This window comes from Lathyrus oleraceus, chromosome 5 (genome assembly GCF_024323335.1).
Source record: "Lathyrus oleraceus cultivar Zhongwan6 chromosome 5, CAAS_Psat_ZW6_1.0, whole genome shotgun sequence".
In the NCBI taxonomy this organism is placed as follows: Eukaryota; Viridiplantae; Streptophyta; class Magnoliopsida; order Fabales; family Fabaceae; genus Lathyrus; species Lathyrus oleraceus.
This window is the reverse complement of record NC_066583.1, coordinates 3,320,611-3,337,559: the sequence shown is the minus strand read 5'-3', so window position 1 is coordinate 3,337,559 and position 16,949 is coordinate 3,320,611. Positions and strand designations below refer to the sequence as shown.

Genomic DNA, 16,949 nt, shown 5'->3' with positions numbered 1-16,949 from the left:
CCAATCTTTGAAATTTGATTTCCAGACGAGGACATCATGGCTGTTAGGGATGTTGAAGACTCCAAACTAGAGGAAAGCCTCGAGCCAAGAGCAGGCTGGACGCTCATGTTTAATGGTGCCTCAAATGCAATAGGCCATGGAATTGGGGAAGCGCTGATGTCTCCCAAAAATTTCCATATGCCATTCACCGCAAAGCTCTGTTTTACATGCACAAATAACATGGCCGAGTATGAAGCTTGCATACTAGGGTTGGAAGAAGCCATTGAGTTGAAGGTCAAGATACTAGAAGTATTCGGGGACTCCGCTTTAGTCATACATCAGATCAGAGGCGATTGGGAAACAAGACATGCTAACTTAATTCCATACCGGGATTATGTGTTGAAGCTACTCCCAAAGTTTGATGAAATCACTTTCTCCCATATTCCTCGAGAAGAGAATCAGATGGCAGATGCCTTAGAAACTCTGGCCTCCATGTACAAATTGATATGGCCCAACCATCAGCCTCATATTGAGATTAGGCGTTTTGACGAACCTGCTCATTGCCTGACAACAGCAGAAGAACCAGATGGTAAACCCTGGTTCTTTGATATCAAACAACATCTGGAGAAGAGGGAGTATCCGGCAGAGGCTTCCAGCCTTGACAAAAGGACCCTCCGGAGATTGGCATCAAAATTCCTCTTGAATGGGGAGGTATTGTACAAACAAAACTATGACATGGTTTTGTTGAGGTGTGTGGACAAGCATGAAGCAGATCAACTTATGAGGGACATACACGAAGGTTCTTTCGGTACGCACGCCAATGGGAATGCCGTGGCCAAGAAAATTCTAAGGGTAGGATACTACTGGTTGACGATGGAAACCGACTGTTATCATTACACCAGAACATGCCACAAATGCCAAATCTATGCTGACAAAATACATGTACCACCTACTCCACTAAATGTCATAGCATCACCTTGGTCTTTCTCTATGTGGGGCATTGACATGATTGGAATGATAGAACCCAAAGCGTCAAATGGACACAGATTTATCTTGGTGGCCATAGATTATTTTACCAAATGGGTGGAAGCCGCGTCTTATGCGAATGTCACAAAGCACGTAGTCGCCTGTTTCTTCAAAAATAACATCATATGTCGATATGGGATTCCCAACAAAATCATCACCGATAATGGGTCCAATCTTAATAACAAGACCATGGACGAGTTATGCGCAACATTCAAGATCGAGCACCACAACTCATCACCCTATCGACCTAAGATGAATGAGGCTGTTGAGGCTGCAAATAAAAATATCAAGAAAATCATCCAAAAGATGGTTATTATGTACAAGGATTGGCACGAGATGTTACCTTTCGCATTACATGGTTATCGCACGTCGGTACGAACTTCAACAGGGGCAACCCCTTATTCTTTGGTTTATGGTATGGAAGCAGTTCTCCCTATAGAAGTGGAGATCCCCTCGATGAGAGTATTGATGGAGGCTAAGTTAGACGAGGCAGAATGAGTTCAATCAAGGTACGACGAGCTCAACCTCATTGAGGAGAAACGCTTGAAAGCGTTAGGTCATGGTCAACTCTATCAGAGGTGTCTTAAAAAGGCATTCGACAAGAAAGTTCATCCCAGGGTGTTTCAAGAGGGAGATTTAGTGCTGAAGAAAATCTTGCCCATTCACAAAGACTCTAGAGGGAAATGGACGCCAAATTATGAAGGTCCATTTATGGTGGTTAGAGCCTTTTCCGGAGGCGCTCTAATTCTAGCAACTATGGACGGTGATGAGTTGTCGCTTCCCACCAATACTGATGCTGTTAAAAAGTACTTCGCCTAAAAAAGTGGAATAATAAAAGCCGCTAAATCGAAAACCTGAAAGGGAGATTTAGGCAAAAATGGCTATCCTGGTGGATCGAAAACCCGAAAGGGCGATCCAGGCAAAAATGGGTATCCCGGTGGATCGAAAACCCGAAAGGGCGGTCCAGGCAAAAGTTAGGGATTAATTCCAAGGCAAAGAGTTGTACTTACAGACATCTGACATTACCCTCGAAGACAAAGAATCGATCTACCTCACTTTTCAAAAGCAAAATGCTCGGGCTATCAAAGACATAAGGATCATAGCGGTGTGGAAACTCAATAAGAACTCAATTCTCATTGCCATTTTGTTTCTATGCACATCAATTATCTCATTAAGGAATCACGTCTTTATGTACAATCACCCATTTAAGGGTCAAATCAATAAAAGAGAATTTTTCTCAACAAAGTGTGCCTAAATCATTTTTTATTTTATCTGTTTGTTTGCAAATAACCTTTTATTTTTGATAAACATCACTTTTAAAAACTATTGGAAAAAATAAAATGCATGTTTGAATAAGTGGTAAAATTGCTTTTGAAACAGTAAGCGGACGAATCCTTTAGTCCCCAAGATTCACTCTTGTTTTTCATAAAGGTGTGGGACTGATTGCAGACGGTTATGTTCCTTTCAACTACTGATTCATACCTCTCATAAATGTACTCGTGGTATAGCCAGACTGGGGCAAGGCTCCATCACATTTCCAACAAAAACATTGATAAATCATGGATGGAGTATTGCGTGTTGAAAATTCTGAACCTTTCAATGACTCAGAACAACCCAAATATATTCCCAAAACCACCAATCAGGGGCATTAAAATTTGATCTCCATTGATCGCCCCAATGATAAAAAAATCCATACTGTTGGCATCATACCTCAAAGCGAAATATCTTAACCGGGGCATATCCAATTACCCAGTTGCATGCATCACAGGCATCATTTCATGCATAATTTCCTGCCAAACAAGAAAATTAAAAAAAACACAGTCGTATCAATCATCAACATACTCATGCATAACACTCCCACAAAATGGAAATTTCAACAAAATAAAAATCATTCGCATTCCTACATGCACAGTCAAATATCCCCAGTAAAATTGCATACTTACGTACATCCCATGCATCATCCCATGCATGGAATTCCCACCTAAAGTGGGACATTATACAAAATCAAATATAAAATAACAGGATCTAAGGTCATTCATATATGTCTTGGACATTCCTCATTCCAAATTGAAGTTATTACCCTGCATGTGTTCGTGGGATTATATCTCACAAAATCGTTTTTCAACTTTTTAATAATGATATTCCCAGCATTTTTCTTTACAGTCATTGCTCCCCAAGCAGAGGTTACCCTAAAAAGTCTCTTATGAGCTTTTTCCCCTGCAGAGCATTTCTAGTAAATCTCCCTCAAAATGAGTCTTTTCAAAAAAAAGATCCCAACAGACGAATATTCGAGATACTGCTTCATTTATCTGAAGAATCTCATTTCTCTGTTTGAGATACTGCTCTAAGTATCCTCGGAAAGTCTTAGATTCAATTAAAGTATTTTTCCTTGTTGAATATTTTAATTCTATCATATAAGATGCTGTTTCGACCCGATACAGAGAATCTCACTCTTTACTGTTTGAGATGCTGCTTCATTAATATGAAGAGTCTCATTTCAGATATTTTTTAGAGATACTGCTCTAAGTGTCCTCGGAGAGTCTTAGATTCAATTAAGGTATTTTTCCTTACTGGAATATCTTAATTCTATCATATAAGATGTTGTTTCGACTAGATACAGAGAATCTCACTTTTACTGTTTGAGATGCTGCTTCATCAATATGAAGAGTCTCATTTCAGATATCTTTTAGAGATACTGCTCTAAGTATCCTCGGAAAGTCTTAGATTCAATTAAAGTATTTTTCCCTTGCTGGAATATTTTAATTATATCATATAAGATGTTGTTTCGACTCGATACAGAGAATCTCATGTTTACTGTTTAAGACGCTGCTTCATCAATATGAAGAGTCTCATTTCAGATTTTTTTTAGAGATACTGCTCTAATATCCTCGGAGAGTCTTAGATTCAATTAAAGTATTTTTCCCTTGCTGGAATATTTTAATTCTATCATATAAGATGTTGTTTCGACTCGATATAGAGAATCTCATGTTTACTGTTTGAGACGCTACTTCATCAATATGAAGAGTCTCATTTCAGATTTTTTTAGAGATACTTCTCTAATATCCTCGGAGAGTCTTAGATTCAATTAAAGTATTTTTCCCTTGCTGGAATATTTTAATTCTATCATATAAGATGTTGTTTCGACTTGATACAGAGAATCTCACTTTTACTGTTGAGATGCTGCTTCATCGATATGAAGAGTCTCATGCCAGATTTTCTTTATACTGCTTTAGCATCTTGAAAAATCTTGAGTTTTAGCTAGGGATGTCATTCCATTGCTAACATATCTCCACTGTGACGTCCAAGATACTGTTCTGACGACTCCTAGAAAGTCTTGACTGTTCCATTTTACTGTGGGATGATGTCTTTTGCCATTTCTCACCGTATTTTCTTCCTGTATTTTCTTTCTTTCATTGCCTAGGACAAAATTTGGGTCTTCTTGTATTTAATTATCTCCCACCGTGAATGCGTAAAGACTACTGTCATTATCACTTACCGGTTTGAGGTAATTAAATAGGGGCAGCTGTCATACCCCAATTTTGTCCGGCCATTTGTGGTTTACCCATGAGATCTCTTTGTTTCAAAGGCCCATTTACATAAGTGTGTTCATAATCTAAAATGTGGTTTGAATCTTTTTACATTGCTAATCCAAAACCTTTTTTTATTAGTAAGTATTAAGAGCCATGCTATTATTTCTATGATCACTATTTACTAGTCCATTTACACATCCCAAATATTTATACCAAGTTCTAAGTTCTTCATGGTTTCCCAAATTAAATTTGTATTTTTTTAGAAACATGTATGTGTCGTTTTTAAATTAAAAGTTCCATATTTAGATTTTTGTATTTAAAATAGAATTGTGTTGTTTTTTAAATTAAAAGTCTCATATTTAGATTTTTGTATTTAAAATAAAATTGTGTTGTTTTTTAAATTAAAAGTCCCATATTTAGATTTTTGTGTTTAAATTAGAATATGTGTTGTCTTTAAATTAAAAGTTCCATATTTAGATTTTTGTATTTAAAATAGAATTGTGTTGTTTTTTAAATTAAAAGTCCCATATTTAGATTTTTGTGTTTAAATTAGAATATGTGTTGTTTTTTAAATTAAAAGTCTCATATTTAGATTTTTGTGTTTAAATTAGAATATGTGTTGTTTTTTAAATTAAAAGTTCCATATTTAGATTTTTGTATTTAAAATAGAATTGTGTTGTTTTTTTAAATTAAAAGTCTCATATTTAGATTTTTGTGTTTAAATTAGAATATGTGTTGTTTTTAAATTAAAAGTTCCATATTTAGATTTTTGTATTTAAAATAGAATTGTGTTGTTTTTAAAAGTTGAAATTGATCAGCATGAATAAATATTGAGTTAAGTTTTGAAAGCTTAAAAGGTTGAATACATAGTTTTTTATGGCCATGAGACTTCAAATTCAACAAATTGCAAATAGCCCAAATACACTTTAATAATTCAATTCTTTTCAAATCCAACAAGTTACAATGACTATTAGCTTTAATTCAATAAGTTACAGATAAATCCAAATATACACATTTCTCTTTAAAAAAAACTTAAATAATTACATTTCTAATTAAATGAAAAAAAGTGCTGCTAATGACCAAGACCAGCGCGCCTCCAAGTTTGCTTTTCTTACAGCCACTTTTCCATTCCATCAAAGTCTCTTCAAACCTGTAATCTGCAGAGAACAAAAATAGCTTATTTTAAAAGCACTTTTCAAAAGCACTTAGAGAACTGAAAAACAACTAAAAAATTACTCAGATTAAAACATTATCCATAAGGTTAACCTAAACATCCAAAAAGCACTTTTGACATTAGCTTAAAACAAGAACAGATCAAAATCCCACATAATCTGGGATGAGAATATCGAAAAAGGGGAAGTTTTTCTAAGACTGAAAATTCTTCATAAACATAGAGAAGATAACAGAGTGTTAACATCAAGAACAAGAGAGCAAAATATTTTTCTCAAGAAACCTAAACAAGAACCACACGGTAATTTTTCAGAAAAAAAAAACCTAAAGAACCAACAGCAAAAACATACAGAGCAATTCGATTCTTTAAATCCAAACACACAGCAAGTTACTTTCAAAAAGCTCTTAAAAAAGGTTAATAGCAAAGCACAACATCAAGAACAACCGAGTGATTTTTTTTTTGCAAACCCAGAACACAACAACCATAATATTTCTCAAAAAAACCTAAAAAACGAAAACAGAAGGAGAAAGCTTATCTGGAGACGGGAGAGAGAAGGCATCATCGCCGACAACTTCATCTTCTTCTCCTTCCAACAAATCGTTCAAACACCTCCTCAACCGACTCCGACAATGAATCGCTCTCGATCTCTTCTCGTTTCTCGCTCTCCTCCTCATCTTCAAGCTCACCGAAAAATACGTTTTCCGTCAAGGTATAGTTGGCCTGCTCCCTCCTCAAAATTTCTCTCATACACTTCCTGTTGATTTAGATCTGAAGTCTTGCTTTTGGGTGTCGTCGGTCCGGGGCCTTCGTTTTCTCTCATTTCTTATATATGTTGCATTTTCTAACAAGGGTATATTGTGTATGTTGAGTAATGGGAGATGATGTTTGAGATTTAGAGAGGGTGAACTGAACGAAGAAGAGAGAAGAGCTTTAGGGTTTACAGAGTGTTGTGAGCGGATGGGAAATTGAAGAGAGAGAAAGGCTACCGAAAATAACGCTTTTTTTTCTTTTTTTTTCTCGTTTTAAGTTAACCTAGGTGGGTCTGTTTCGGGCCTTCCAGATTTGGCCCATTAATCCCTATCAGCACCCCCATACGATTGGTTGGTTCTTGTTAGGCCCATACTGATTTTTTTTAGAATGTTAATTGGAAAATATTTTAGAATTTAATTAGATTTCTTTTTTTAGGAATAATTGTAGATTAATTAGAATTATAAGATGATTTAGAATTGTTTTAGAATTTTAATTTAATTTAGAATGATTTTAGAATTTAATCTTTGTTAATATTTTAGAATTTAATTAGATTTCTTTTTTTAGAAATAATTGTAGATTAATTAGAATTATAAGATGATTTAGAATTGTTTTAGAATTTTAATTTAATTTAGAATGATTTTAGAATTAAGCTTTGTTAATATTTTAGAATTTAATTAGATTTTTTTATAGAAATAATGGTAGATTAATTAGAATTATAAGGTGATTTAGAATTGTTTTAGAATTTTAATTTCATTTAGAATGATTTTAGAATTTAATTAGATTTCTTTTTTTAGAAATAATTGTAGATTAATTAGAATTATAAGGTGATTTAGAATTGTTTTAGAATTTTAATTTAATTTAGAATGATTTTAGAATTTAATCTTTGCTAATATCTTAGAATTTAATTAGATTTCTTTTTTTTAGAAATAATTGTAGATTAATTAGAATTATAAGATGATTTAGAATTGTTTTAGAATTTTAATTTAATTTAGAATGATTTTAGAATTAATCTTTGTTAATATTTTAGAATTTAATTAGATTTCTTTTCTCTTGTTATTTCATGTTGATTTCAATTAACACCTAACATTTAACGATTAACTCTAATTTTTAATTTTCGCAATTAACATCTGACTCTTTTAAATTCCGCTTCTAACATTTTTTTATATATTTACTTTACTTCGCTTTATGCTATATCATTGTACATTCTTCATCTCATCTTAAAATGAACCTAAAAATGATAAAGACTTAAAAAATACAAAAGGATTATAATTCCCATGTCATCAATTCAAACCAATTTTTAAAAAACAAATAGAACTTCTCGATTCAAAGTCGAGCCCATTTTAAATGCCTTTGTAAGTCGATCGTTTGAAAAAGCCTCGCCATCAACCTCACATGGCTTACTCTTGGGCCTTCTTACAATGAGACCTATTCGATTTTAATTAATCGATTAAATGGATTATTCACCAAATAAATTCAATTCATTCACAAGAATGCAAATTTTAAAATCTCGATCCGACATCGAAAGTCAAATTAAAATACTTAATCACATCTAAACAACACTTCATTTGAAAATAGAAAGGGGGATGGTTTTGAGTTTTCAATTCCTCTCCTCGATTATTTGAATACGAGTTTTCTTACTCGGTTAGTCAAATAGACGTCATTTCTAATCCATTTAAGCACAAACAAATCAAATCCTTTTATAATAAGAAACTAAAAGGGAGATAACTTTAAGTGTTCAATTTTTTCTCCACGACTATTTGAATACAAGTTCTCTTACTTGGTTATTCAAATAATTGTCGTTCCGCTACAAACTTCTAAACCCGATTAAATCAAATTATTTTCATAATAAGCTAAATGAAAAAGGAGATGACTTTGAGTCTTCAACTTCTCTCCTCAATTGTTTGAATACGAGTTCTCTTACTCGGTCAGTCGAACAATTGTCATTTTTTACAAACATACAACTTAATCAAATCATTTTCATAACAAACTGTACGAAAAGGGAGATGGTCTTGAGCCTTCGATTCCTCTCCTCAAATGCTTGGATATGAGTTGTCTTGCTCAGCCCTTCAAGTACTTGTCGTCTATTCTAAAAATACATCAACCATACGTAAACTTATTTTCATAACCACCCAGATGAAAGAGAAAGTGGTCTAGAGTCTTCTATTCCTTTTCCCGATTATTAGGATGCGAGTTGTCTTACTCGATTATCCGAGTATTCGTCATCCGTTCAAAACACTTTAATTATTATCAAATCCTTTCTATAATTAAGGATGAAAAAGAAAGTGGTCTAGAGTCTTCTACTCCCTTTCCCGACTGTTAGGATACGAGTTGTCTTACTCGACTATCCAAGTAATCGTCATCCAACCAAAAACATCTCAACCAATCAAAACATCTGACATATTAATCCAACTTGTCACCCCCGTGTGACTGAAACTCTTTTCAGAAAGAACACTGTTAATCCTTTCTAATGCGCACAACAAACTAATGCTTAAGCCTCCGCCGAGAGTAGACAAGCCAACGTTTAGCCTTTAGGATGCGATCTAAACAGTCGTTCATTAAAAGACACCAACCAACCGTAGTTCCCCGAACTACGAATGCTCTGATTTCCTTATTATGCCATAAGGATACGTAGGCAGGAGATTGCTGTATCTTCGCGAGCACACTAATAAAAAACCTCCCCTTTCTCCTTTCTGAGGTTCTCATCCATTTTTATTTTCAACATTTTGTAACCCAAAGATAACAAACAAACATAAATTAACACTCGAAACGCACATTAGAACTAAAAGGTTCCCGTTGAGTACAACGGATGTAAGGGGTGCTAATACCTTCCCCTTACGTAATCCACTCCCGAACCTGGATATGGTTGCGACGACCATTATTCCATTTCCTAAAGGTTTTATCAATATTTTCCTATTCCTTCATTGGGATAAATAAAGTTGGGTGGCGACTCTATTCGAACGTAATTTTTCCGCGACCATCGCGAGGAATCGTATTTTTCGAGATGCGATACCTATTGTGATTTTGAGTCTTTTCTTTCTTTACGTGGTAGGATTAAGATTAGGGATAAGTATATTTTGATTTGGCATGTTGTTGTCTGGTCCATCTAAAAAGCATGTAATTATGTTATCTTTAACGAAGTCACAAAAGCTATGAATGAGGTGAAGATGTGGAATATTTTTTTGGTTTGGAAATGACTTCTAGGTAAATCACGAGTGAATTCTTGCACCTCACTAAATGACTTCAAAATCTTATCATTTTCTTACACCTATTGTGGATCAAGTGTTTGACTTGACTTCGAGGTAGGTTCTCGTATGTGGTTTTTCTTGATGCTTTTATTTGATCTGTTGATAATATATCTAGTGGTTTGAGATCTATCATCAGCCAGCGAGGTGAATTTTAGTAGTTTGAGTTTTTTCTACGGAGTTTCACTTATCTGGTTTCTAGTCAAGATTGGTTTTGTTGTTCGTTGTTCTTTTTTGTTTTTTTGTATTTTGCCACGCCTAGTGATTAACTTCCCGTTGTTGTACTTCAGTATTTTTGTTGTATTTTCACCGCTTTTATTTATACTAGTGTTCAAACGAACACTCATGTCTGTCCTATATTTTATCCCCCACATGTGTAAAATATAAATCGTGTTCTTATTTTTATTTAATTTTAAATTATTTATAAAATAGTAACAAATAATGATATGAAAGATAATAATTAACCATCATACAATTGCCGTTTGTAAGAAAGAGAGGTTAATCTTTAAAATGAAAATCGAAAAGGACATAGATGAAAATCGAAAATGATATATTTGAAAGAAAAAAAACGACTATATAAAATTTTTGTTTTTTACTATATAAAATATTATTTGTGATTTAAAAGAGTAAAGTACTTGTTATATGTAGATGTTGTGAAGATAATATCTTGTGTTAAGCACTCTACTATTTTGAAAGGATATTTTTCATTTTTGACATTATGAGAAGTATCTAACCATCTATGACAGTTATATTATTCCAATTCCAAACTTAAATCACAATGTGACAGTGACATGTCTAGTTTCATCACCACTACCTAAAGAGAAAGTTGAATTTATGGTCCTCTTACCATACTCAACACTAACTCTATATTCTCCTAAAAATCCATAAAAGCTATATGAACCATGCTCTTCTGTCACTCCCTCTACATGACCAGTCTGCCACTCTTGAAGAAGTTTGTCCACCATATCACCTGATGGTAAGTTCTTCATATCATTGTCAGTAAGACACATTTGATAGCATCCATATGGATGAAGTGCTGTCCATAGCATTATCCCGTTCACCGAAGGGTGCGAGAATCCTTCCCTCAACACTTGTTCCAAATAAATTGCCTGCGTTTCTTGATCAAGGGTCTTGCTTATATCAATCTCAGTAAGCCAAATAGGAAGATCTAGTGTTGCAAGTTTATCTAAAATAGCTCTAATAAGTGGTGGATTCGGTATTGTGAAATGACCCTCCAATCCAATACCATCCATAAAAACACCATGTTGTTTTAGTTCTTTTATCTTGAAGATATACGCGTCAACACTGGAATTTACATCATTGCATGTTTCTACAACATTGAAGTCATTCATAAACAATGTTGCTAGAGGATCTGATTCATGTGCTGCCTCGAAGAACTGAAATGTAGCGTTTGGTCCAAGCCTTTCTTCGTAGAAATCGAAATGAAGCATTTCGTTGCTAACATCCCAGTGTATGAACTCGGTTTTGTATTGGTTCATGAGACTTTTTATTCTGGAATTCACTGCTGATTCTAGTTCTGTGCCTGTAAGGTTAAGAACCCATGCAGGTGTGTATTTTGGATCTTCCCAGAATATATTGTGTCCTCTAGCTAGGATTTTGTTGGATCTAACAAATTGCAACATTTGATCTGAAATTGTATAATTGATTCTGCCTTGATGAGGCTCTGTGGCGTACCATTTGAGTTCGTTTTCGAAGACTGCAGCATTGAAACGTTTAACAAACCAGTTCTGATATGGTGTGTTGCCAAGAATGGTCTTTGCTATTGCAGAACCTATAGGGAAGTCTTTTGATATTTGCTCTAAACGCACAGAAGCTCCTTGCAATTTCATTCCATTTGTATCTGATACATGTATCGTGACCGCGCGTTTTCTTTTCTGGTAAATGCAGCAGAGAAAACAACAATACTTAAACGCACAAACACAAAACACCAACACAACACTAATAATAAAACTCGTAACAATGTAGCTACATATGTCAATGTTGATGTCGAGATACACCAACACATCTGACATCAGACATTACGCTAACTTCAGAGACTATCCTGACACATATCAGACACCAGACATAAAACATTACACTGAAATCAAACACTATAGTGACATATCTCAGACACCAAACATTTATGTAATATGAAACTAATTTCGTTATTTTAGTTGGACTCACTCACATTGTTGATTATATATTCTTGATTGAATCTCCATTCCTGTTTAGTAAATGGCTGTAGTGATAGACTTGCTATATTCATACCAACATCTTTGCCATCTGCACTCTGCATTACCAAAACCAAATATCTTCAAAAAAATTACAAATGTGTGAAAATATTTTTTACTAATGAATAGAATAAAATAAAATACAGAAGATTTCAAGCAAAGGACCTGAAAGATTATGGCATATGAATTTGAAGGTGAATTAAGAACAAAACCACCCTTAAGAAAAGACCAACATCCTCTCTTGGCAGAAACTGTCCCAATACAGTTGTATATATCATTCTCTGCTTCCAACCTTGCCCTTATCATAACTGAATCTAAACCTTCAACCCTCACCCATGCTGCCACGTCATCATAAATCATAATAATTATAAATTAAATAATATTAAGTCTCAAAATTTTCATCAATCCGTTGTAGTCTAGTTGGTCAGGATACTCGGCTCTCACCTGAGAGACCCGGGTTCAAGTCCCGGCAACGGAATCATTTTTTATTTATTAACCGAAAGAGTGGTGCAATGGATAAAAGCTTACCAGAAAAAGAATAGATAGTGTTTTGTGTAAGATTATATATGACAACAAGTGAAGAAGAGATGTTGGTATTAATTTGTGCAATATTATGTTTGAAAATTCCTCCTCCATAAAGTGGCTTCTCAGGATACCTTTTGCACTGTCAACAAACACATTGACATTGTGATAGAAAAAAGTAGGTAGAAAAGAAATAAAGAGTGAGTGAGATTTTTGTTACCTGGGTGTAAGCAGTTGAGTCATATAGGGGTCCATCTGCAAAAACAAATACTAATAATTAATGAATGGAATTTGAATGTGCAGCTTAAAATAGGAACAAGAGTTAAGAACCATAGATAGAAGAAACCCCTAATGGTATCAGAAGGAAGAAAAGTGAAACAAGTTGCAACATTTTTAGAGTGTGAAAGGTAGTAGTGGTATAAAACAAAAAAAAATGTAGGTTGAAATGGGTTTCATGGGAGTGGAGAGGTGAGAGAGGTGGAAGTCATTCCATTGCCCGTGCTCTCCATCCTTCACATGCTATGCTACTATATATATCATCAAAAATTTTACGGTCCCACTTTATAAATCACTACACGCTTTGCTTTGTTTTTTTTTCTCCATAAAATTGTAAATAAAAAAACATCATCAAATATGATATAAAATCACTAAATTATAAAAACTCTCATATAATATGCAAAATCACGTGACAGTGTGGATGTGATTGTGACTGTATTAATAATAAGTTAATAACACCATGGTTTTCTTGCAGATGGCCATAATTTGTTTTCTTCTGAGAAGGGGTGGATATAATAGACTGATATACTATATTTTTAATTTAAAGAATAAATTTTTTTTTTTTTTAATTTAGTCATTCAACTACATAAATATAAAAGTTATTAATATATATAAAAAATTAATTTAATCTTTAAAGTATATAATTTTTTATTTATTTATTCTGTAATATTTTAATAGTATGGATACTAAATTAATGAATTTTGTACAATTTTTTAATTTAATTTTTTGTGTAGTTTATGGACTAAATTGATGCTTTATTTTTTATTTGAATAAAATAAATAAAAAATTACATTTCCGATTTAACACAGTTCTTTAATGATCTAAAATCATTTATTAACCTGATTAATTATTTTACCAACAAAATATCAATGCAAAAAAATTGATGTTAAAAATGTTCAACGAATATAAATCTTACACTTAAATGAAAACTAATTTAAAACATGAGTGTGTCCAACCGCGTAAAGTTATACTCCCACAATATTTGGCAACGTAAAACTCCAATATTTCTAATAGAAACGTCACGCATTTTCTTTCGTTTGCTTACGCAAAGGAGATACAAGAAAAATGAAAAGGAAATTGTTCAAAGTTGCTTGCTAGATCCTGAAAAACCTCATTGCAAGCATCGCTTAATATGTTTGGAGTGTTGAAGGATAATTCTATATTTTAGTATTTCGTCTACGTGACATTATTGTTTGTGTATATAAATAATAATATGTTTCGTCATTAAATAATGTAATACGTTGTACGCAACACTAATGGTGTAAATTCTCTCTATTACTGTTAATGGAATTGTAGTGGAAGTTTGTTACAATTTGTTATTCTCTCTCTTTTCTCTCTCTTCCTTTATTTTTATCTTCTACACCTTATGTACCGACAATTGATATCTAGAATTTCGTTCTGATCCACATGGAAACACGAGTGAACAGTGAAGCGTTGTGTGATTCATTTCGTTTCTTGAATTCGTATTGAATTTTTTTGATCGAAATCGTAACAGAATCACATTTCTTAATTCTGCAGGATTGAGAAACACTAGTGTTTGGTGAGATCTGAGTGTATTGCACAAGATTGAAGATGAACGAAAACGATAATCTGAGTACTAAGCTTTCAGTGATTTATGGCAAGAACTGGAATTGATGGATGATTCAGATGCGTGTGTTGTTTGTCGCTCAAGATGTTCTTAATCTTGTAAATGTCAATTATGTTCTGGTTGCACTTCCATCAATGTGTGGATGTGAACGTGTTTAAGAAAATCGCTTATTTAAATTTATCATCTTTTCGAATGTTGCACTTGTTGGACTATACATGTTTAACCTTTCCTTGCAAGCTTGTGTTGTATTTATAGACTCTCACAATCATATTGTTGTAGCTGATTCCCTTAGGAATTGTGATTATTGGAGGAATGTGCTATATAAAGAGGAATGTCACACACAACTTATATTATTTTACAAAAATTGTTGCGTATAACTTGTACTATTGTACTCTATAACTTGTACTATTGTACTAGAGTAAGGAAATTATAATAATTTAAAAACGAATCTTATCTTTAGATGATGCCATCTAGAATATTACAAGTTGAAGATAGACATAATGACCATCAGACGTCTCGTAAACCATTAACTATTGAACAAATTAACATCTCATTTCTTCGATCCAAAGAAAATGGTTTTTCCATAGTGATATTTCATCAAATAAAGTGATGTTTTTCTTCTTCCATCATATGAAGTAAGGCTTCACTCCTTTGGCAGAGAGAAATTATCTTTTCCAGCAAAATATGTTCAAGAATATACTCTTCTTTGTGATTCATTTGTATCTAATAGACTCTTGCATACTTTATTAAAAATAACTTCTACACATTAAAATACACCTTAAAGAATAAATCATTCTCTTATATAATTTATTATCATCAAATTAAAATTAGAGATATTTTTTTAAAACTAACTTCATTCTAACACACCCTCTTCTCCAAAATGAAAGGGCATTGTACATGCAAAACACTATGATATGATATTGAAGTAAGGCATGATGTAAATATATGTTTAAGTGGGGACTCATATACAGAGATAAATCTCTATTTATAGAGTATTTAAATCTGATGTGCTTTAGTCATTGTTATTTTAACTAAAATGACAAGGTAGGCAGTACACGCCTCATCGTGAATGCAAAAACTATAATATGATATATTAAGAAAATTACGTCTATATTGTTTGTCTCCACTTGGTTTCATGGAGATTAGTTTTTAGGTCAACTAGAAGCTTATTTTTTCACTAGCTACAAATGTTTCCCCTCATTCATCTTTGGTTCATAAGTGGTTATTGCAGATGCTCATGATGTTGATCTGGTGCCAGACTCTCATCCTCGACTAGTTCTTATTCACCAATCTTCTAGACTCTCCGCCCAAGTGTTGAATTCAGGTATTGTTAGTCCCAGCATATTCCAAAGGAAGGATTGAGTTCACGATGACTTAACTTGTCCTTTAGCTTGTATTGTGGTTCTTTCACGTGTTTCATGTCACCTTCGACCTGTTCATATATCATTCAAACTTTGGAATTTCTAGATCGTAACAAAGCGACCGAGGTGTTCAAAGTTGGCAAACAATAAGGTTGTACGTTTGTGCTTAGTTTTAAGGATGTGATTGATTTTTTAATGATCCTTATATCAGATGGCTGGTGGGAGTTGTGGGGGACCACATCTCAATGGGTTATGCCTATAGATGTGTCAGATCATTGTTCTATTATTCTGAGATAATCCAATTAATTGTAGGGTCCAAAGTCTTCTTGTTTCATTAAGCATTGGCTCTCTCATACCCTCTTCTCTGAGTTGGTATGTAGAATTTTGTCTATTTTTAGCTCTCTAGCTGGAAATCTTTTATTATTAAAAGAGAATATCAAAGCTCTCAAGGGTGTTTTGAAATCCTAGAATCATCAAGTCTTTGGTACCCTAGAAACTCAGATTTCTTCCTTAAAGGAGAAGTTAAGCTCTCTAGATTTGAGAATTGAGCATGGCAGTCTTTCCGTGGAGGAGATTGACTTTAGGAAGAAGGCTACTTCAGATATTTGGTCCCTGCTTTGGATTAGAGATTCTCAACTTCTTCGGATATCTATAGTCAAATGGATAAATAAGGGTGATGTTAACATTAGTTTCTTTCATGCTTGCACTAAGAGTAGGTCTAAAAGGAATGCAATTTTAGCCTTTAAGGTTGGTGATGCTTGGGTGGAGGGGGCATATGAGATTCGTCAGGAGGTGGTTAATTCCTTTTCGAATCATTTTAGAGAGCATCTTCTTGATCTGCCTAGTTTGGATGGGTTTTTTTCCATCTATCTCAAAGGAGGACTGTGTTAGTTTTAATGCCCCTTTTCTTCTTTCTGTAATTGAACAAAATATTGCTTTGTGTGATGGGAATAGGAGTCTTGGCCGTGATAGGTTCAATTTATCCTTTTTTAGGAGGCTCTAGCCTCTTCTTTGGGATAAGATTAGGAGTCTCTCTCTCTCTCTCTTCTTCTCGCTCTCTCTCTCCTATCTCTCTCTCTCTCTCTCTCTCTCTCTCTCTCTCTCTCTCTCTCTCGCTCTCTCTCTCTCTCTCTCTCTCCTCTCTATCCTCTCTCTCTCTCTCTTCTCTCTCTCTCTCTCTCTCTCTCTCTCTCTCTCTCTCTCTCTCTCTCTCTCTCTCTCTCTCTCGCTCTCTCTCTCTCTCTATCTCTCTCTCTCTCTCCTCTCTCTCTCT

General features: G+C 33.9%; 1 protein-coding gene and 1 non-coding gene across 2 annotated transcripts; one reads left to right on the top strand and one right to left on the bottom strand.

Annotated features, from left to right (window-relative positions):
- Positions 1–10,424: 10,424 nt before the first annotated feature.
- On the bottom strand, positions 10,425–12,965 carry LOC127085218 (endo-1,4-beta-xylanase 5). The gene is made up of 6 exons (XM_051025761.1): positions 12,782–12,965; positions 12,672–12,706; positions 12,458–12,593; positions 12,095–12,267; positions 11,887–11,988; positions 10,425–11,593 (listed from the first exon to the last, which is right to left on the bottom strand). The coding sequence occupies exons 1-6, from the start codon at positions 12,840–12,842 to the stop codon at positions 10,472–10,474; spliced, it is 1,629 nt and encodes a 542-aa protein (XP_050881718.1). The 5' UTR covers positions 12,843–12,965; the 3' UTR covers positions 10,425–10,471.
- TRNAE-CUC (transfer RNA glutamic acid (anticodon CUC)) lies at positions 12,335–12,407 on the top strand. Its single transcript has one exon. It is a non-coding gene; the product is annotated as a tRNA-Glu (tRNA).
- Positions 12,966–16,949: the final 3,984 nt, after the last annotated feature.